We start from the raw sequence: 6,038 nt of genomic DNA, 5'->3' as shown, positions 1-6,038 counted from the left end.
ATAAGTAGTATTAATTTGAACGCGTCAACGACAGCGTTATCAATGATTTATGCCTCTGAACAATTTTTATAAGGTAATATATTGGTGTTATTGAAGGATTGTTGTTGATTTCCTTCTTTTACCTACTTTTCTTGGCCTTTTTTATTCTTTGTTAACCTTTCTTTGTCTACTTACAAGCGTTTCCTTACACATATCGGAGAACTATTCTTTGTTATGGCCATAATCTCTTGAATTGCCTAAGAACCCAAGGAGAATTTGAGTGGTAAAAGGCAAGAGTGTTTTATTTTAGTAAAAGCCAATCTGTGAGTGCAAACACTTGAGTGGGCGAGAAAATTTTCAAACACCATATATATATTTTGTTCTTGTTACCTTGATCTGTTTGTTAATCATGGCAGAAAGGAATGATATTCAGATGCAAATTGTTGCATTATCTCAACATTTGGAGAGGTTGATGAAGCAACAACAAGATGAGTTTCATGATAGGTTGGACCAACTAGAGAATAGAACCCCACCAAGAGGAGGAGGAGGAGGGCCACAAAGGAATGAAGGGAGAATAGAAGGAGTAAGGTTGAATGTGACACCTTTCAAGGGGAGGAGTGATCCTGAAGCTTACTTGGAGTGGGAGCTGAAAATTGAGCATGTATTTTCTTGTAATAATTATAGTGAGGAGCAAAAGGTAAGGCTTGCAGCAACTGAATTTTCTGATTATGCTTTAATTTGGTGGAACAAGTTGCAAAGACAAAGGATTAGAGATGAGGAGCCTTTGGTGGACACTTTGGATGAGATGAAAAGGGTCAAGAGGAAGTGGTATGTACCTTCTAGCTTCCATAGGGACTTAAAATTAAAACTACAAAGACATTCTCAAGGAAGCAAAGGAGTGGATGAGTATTATAAGGAGATGGAGATTCTTATCATCCAAGCCAAAATTGAAGAAGATCCCGAGGTAACTATGGCACGTTTCCTTAATGGATTAAATCATGATATTAGAGATGTTATTGAGTTGCAGGAGTTTGTGGAGATGAAGGATCTATTGCATAAGGCCATACAGGTAGAACAACAAATTAAAAGAAAGAGTACAACAAGAAAGAGTTCTACCAATTTCAATTCTTCAAACTACAGAGATAAAGTAAAGAAAGAAGGTGTTACCTCTTCTAGCAATTCAGTACTTTCTAATGAACGAAAAATAGTTCAAAAGAAAGTTGAACATCCACCAAAGAGAACTAGAGAAGTGAAAGGTTTTAAATGTTTGGGCATGGGACATTATGCCTATGAGTGTCCTACAAAGAAGACCGTTCTTCTTAAGGAAAATTGGGAGTACACAAGCGATTCTGATGATAATGATGGAGAGGTAGAAGAGAGTGATGGCGAGTTGAAAGCTAATGTAGGAGAGTTGTACATGATTAGGAGGATAATGGGAAGTCAAGTCAAGGACGAGGATGCATCTCAAAGGGAGAATAATTTTCATACAAGATGTTCAGTTAATGGTAATGTATGTTTGGTAATCATTAATGGAGGAAGTTGTACTAATGTGGTGAGTTCAAGATTAGTGTCAAAGATGAACACTAAACCACATCCTAGGCCATACAAACTTCAATGGCTTAGTGAAGGAGAAGAAGTCCAAGTGAAAAAACAAGCTAAAGTCTCTTTCTCCATTGGGAAATATCAAGATAAGATCTTATGTGATGTGGTTCCTATGGAGGCTAGCCATATTCTTTTGGGAAGACCGTGGCGGTATGACATTAAAGCCATTCATGATGGCTTCACTAACAAAATCTCTTTCATGTATCAAGATAAAAAGTGGTCCTCAAACCCTTATCTCCTAAAGAGGTGTGTGAGGATCAAATAAAAATGAGAGAAAAGTTAGCAAATGAGAGAAAGTGTGAAACACTTGAAAGGAAAAAGAAAAAGAGTGAAACACTTGATAGGAAAATGAGAGAAAAATGAAACATTTGAGGGTTAATTAAGATTATTGAATATGGTGAGAGTTGATTAAGAAAGCTAAGTGAAATCTCCACTAGACACTCAGATAGCAAGCTATCTAGATGAAAAGGTTCCTTTCACAAAGCGATGGATTGATTCAAAACAAAAAAGGAAATGGAAAGCACATAAACCATATAAAACCAAGAACAATTAAAGGAAGAAGAAAACATAAAATGGAAAGGAAAGGAATGGTGAAAATGTGAGAAGCACGCCACTACAAGGCTAGGCTAGAAGCCATGACAACCTTGAAGATGAGTGGATGTGTGCCGCCACTTGCTATGCAAGATAAGGCTTAAAAGTATTCACTCCCTAGGGAGGAAACTCTCACAAATGGTTGAGATACAAGAGTGTTTTTAACTTCAAAATGTTTAACCCTTTACATGTCTAGGAGCACCCCTTATATAGAAGAGTTTAGGGGCCTCTAAGCAAATAAAAGATACCTAACGATGTTTCTACAACAACTTAACCCTAGCTTCTAGAAACTAGGTCAAATAAGGTTACAAAAATGAGAGACAAAAGAGCCAACTATGCTTTATGCCTTTTTCTTTATGCTTTATGCCTTTGCTTTACTCTCTCCTCCACATCATTTATGCTCCCCAATCACCATGCGCCACCTAGCATTGCTTTCTTACTCCTAATTAACCTACAAAGCAAATAAACATAGATTAGCATGTTGGCTTAAGTCAAGTCAACTATAGTCAACAAGTCAAACATAGTCAAAGGTCAACAAGTCAACTAAAGTTGATTCAACTAAGCCAACTTAAGGAATCAAAAAAATAACAAACACAAATGAAAGGGATGAAGGATTAGTGAACTTCCTTTCTAAACATGCTTAGTCTTCTTAAGCATGTGCCTCCATCCTTGGTTGGGGTCAATCCTTCATCACATAACGCATGGAATTATTTATCGTTACATATCAAGGTGGGGTAGTGTTGGCAAGAGAGGTGCTCCACGGATTGCAACCATTGGAAAGGAACAAATATGAATATATTCAACTTCCACTACATTCTTGGAAGAAGAGTATTATGTAATATTGCTCCCATGGACTCTTCCCATCTTCTTCTAGGATTGGAATGACTTCGTTTTAAAACACTCAATCTTGATGAACGTTCCCTTTATTTGAGGCCTGAGGGGCATAAAATGAAGTTGAAATTTATGACACCAAGACAAGTCAGTAAGGATCTACATAGGCTGAAGGAGAAAATAGAAAAAGAAAGAATAGAGAAAAGAAGCAATAGAAACTGTAGAAAGAAGGGAAAATGCAAAAAAGGAAAAGAAAAGTAAGTAGAGAAAAAGATGGTGGAAAATTTATTTGTCAATATGTTTTCTTTTGCAGTTTGGGATTTCATTTTACAGGAATAAAAGGATAAGCAAGTGAATAAAACAGACCAGCTTCAATGTTTGAAAAGGAAGCTTGTTGTTCAAAATGCTTTATTATACATTTGGTTCACTGATTAGAAGCAAATTCGTCAAACAAACGGAGACGGACTAATGCATCACTTTGCTGGAGTTATTTTTATTTTTATTTTGTAATGTTATTAGTTTGTTTAAATATGGTCCAATTCATTGCGAAATTAGCGTACAAAACTATATTTTTGTTTAATAAAATAATGGGCTCTGGTTTAGTTTTATTTCAAATTCTAATGATGACCGAATTGCAACTTAGTCATCAATCTTTGGGAGACCAAGAGGATGCCTGGCTGAATTATTTTAGGTGACTTTTGGGTTGGCATAATATTAGTTACAATCAGCCATTAGGTAGTAGGATCATTAATAGTTTTCGGTGGGATGTAATTTCAATTTATGTGTCTTTTGTAATTCCAGTGGTTAAAACTTCTACATAAGCTGAACCATTTTCATCTATGAAACAAATTGAGTTTTATTCAGAAAATATTAGAGTTTTATCTCTTCTATTTTAGTGAGACAGATTCTCCCATATTCCTGAGTGATTCATGAATCCCTGAGTTTTACCAAAGGTCCTTTTTTCGTTTGCGTGTTTAATTTCCACTACATCTTCTTATCTATTTCTATTTTCTCGTTTTAAATAATTTCTCAAATTTCTTGCTTATCAGCATTCCAACCTTGATAGATCCATAAAAAGACTCAACCGCTCTGGATTCAACATCATTTGGTATTCAGAGCCTAGTTCACTAGATTTGGAATAACAATGGAAGTTTATTATACTAGGTGTTTAATCGAAGGCAACCCATGTTTAGTTGCATTCGATTACAGAAGCGCCAACAATGTTGTAAGCCAAAGATTGGTGGAGAAACTCAAGTTACCAACAAGCTTTCATCTGAATCAAGCATGGATCAAATTTAGTACCTAGCAATGTGTGAAAGAAATATTATGTAATATTGCTCCCATGGCCTCATTTTAAAACACTCAATCTTAAAGAATGTTCCCTTAATTTGAGGCATGAGGGACATAAAATGAAATTGAAACTTATGACACCAAGACAACTCAGTAAGGATCAATACAGGCTGAAGGAGGGTATGATATGAATCACATCATAGCTCAAATGGAGGACTAATGCACCACTTTGCTGCAGTTATGTTGATTTTTATTTTGTAAAGTTGTTAGTTTGTTTAAATATGGTCCAATTCATTGTAAAATTGGCTTACCAAATTATGTTTTGGTTTAATAAATTAATGGGCTCTGGTTTTGTTTTATTTCAAGTTGTAATGATGACCCAATTGCAACTTAGTCATCAGCCTTTTGGAGAACAAGAGAATGCTTGTCTGAATATTTTTTGTCACTTTTGGGTTGCCATAATTCTAGTTAAAATCAACCATTACATAGTAGGATCGTTAAAAGTTTTAACTATGATGTAAATTCAATATATATGTCTTTTGTAATTCCAGTGGTTAAAGCTTCTATATAAGCTGAACTATTTTAATCAGTGAAATAGGTTGAGTTTTACTAAGAAAATAGTAGAGTTTTATCTCTTCCATCTTAACTGATTCAAGAATCCCTGAGTTTTATCAAAGGTCTTTTTTCCCTTTTTGTGTTTAAACTGTTACACCAGTACAGAAAGAGGATTTGGCCTCGGTTAATTTTGCGTTTCTACCCCGGTTTTGGAACCGAAGCATATTAAGGTGAGGCAAAAAGGGTCGGCTTATGGTCTCGGGTGTGGACCGAAGTCGTATAGTCGTTTTTCTGCCTCGGGTTGTGTAGTAACCGAGGTCATATGTAACCCAAAACCTCGTGAGTTCACTTCCGGTGTTCACTTCCTCGTCCATGCAAGAAAGATAATCAAATCTTCATACTTTGTTATGTTTTTGAGTTTTGGCATTAAAAAGGAAATGTTAAATATTTGTATCACTGCACATGGCAAGGCGTAGCATGGCAGTAGCCGTGGCTACTTGCTATTTGGTGACTTTCAAAAATTGGAACAGAAGGGAAACGAAGAACACATAACCACGTACATCCACTTCTTCTTCCTTGGCGGGATCTGTTTCGGCGTTTTGCACGGTGAGTTTCGTGTGTGGTGGTCGATGGTGGAGCTACTGGTTCGTTGTTGGCTGCTGGTTGTTTAATTGCATTTCAAATCTGACGCAGTGGTTTGTGCAACTCTGATGATAGCTTACGAGGTGGAATGACGAAGTGTTGAACTCGCGATTTAGGGTTTGATCTGCGTTGTGGTTGTTTTTTTTTTTTCTGAAGGTGCGTGGGTTGTTGGTTTGTGGTGAACCAGTTCACTGTTGCGTTCCCCCTCTAAGACATCACTTATTCTTCTTCTTCTTCTGTTCACCAGGACCAGGAGCCAACTCTGCTGCCTCGCGTCCAAGGGTCGCGACAACACCGCCCTCCTCCGTGTCGGAGTCCACCGCGTTAATCTCCAACAGACCACTCACAGATCTCTATCGTTGAACCAGGCTGGACGGTGCAGCGTGGATGGAGGAAAAGAGAGAGGCGTGAAGAGGTACTCAACATAGAAGAGAAAGAACTGTGCAATCGCGTTTTTGAAATCCCTAATTTGCCATATGGCCTCGGTTCAATAGCCACCCGAGGCCAAATTACATACTCCATATGGCATTATTGCTTCGGGCCTATAA

The 6,038-nt window shown here is 37.2% G+C and overlaps 1 protein-coding gene across 1 annotated transcript; it reads left to right on the top strand.

Moving 5' to 3' along the window:
* The first annotated feature begins 388 nt into the window (after positions 1-388).
* Positions 389-1,846, top strand: LOC114188764. The gene has a single exon (XM_028077403.1). It carries the CDS (start codon positions 389-391, stop codon positions 1,844-1,846), a length of 1,458 nt encoding a protein of 485 aa, XP_027933204.1.
* Positions 1,847-6,038: the final 4,192 nt, after the last annotated feature.

Source organism: Vigna unguiculata, chromosome 1, assembly GCF_004118075.2.
Source record: "Vigna unguiculata cultivar IT97K-499-35 chromosome 1, ASM411807v1, whole genome shotgun sequence".
In the NCBI taxonomy this organism is placed as follows: Eukaryota; Viridiplantae; Streptophyta; class Magnoliopsida; order Fabales; family Fabaceae; genus Vigna; species Vigna unguiculata.
This window is presented reverse-complemented; position numbering and strand designations above follow the sequence as displayed.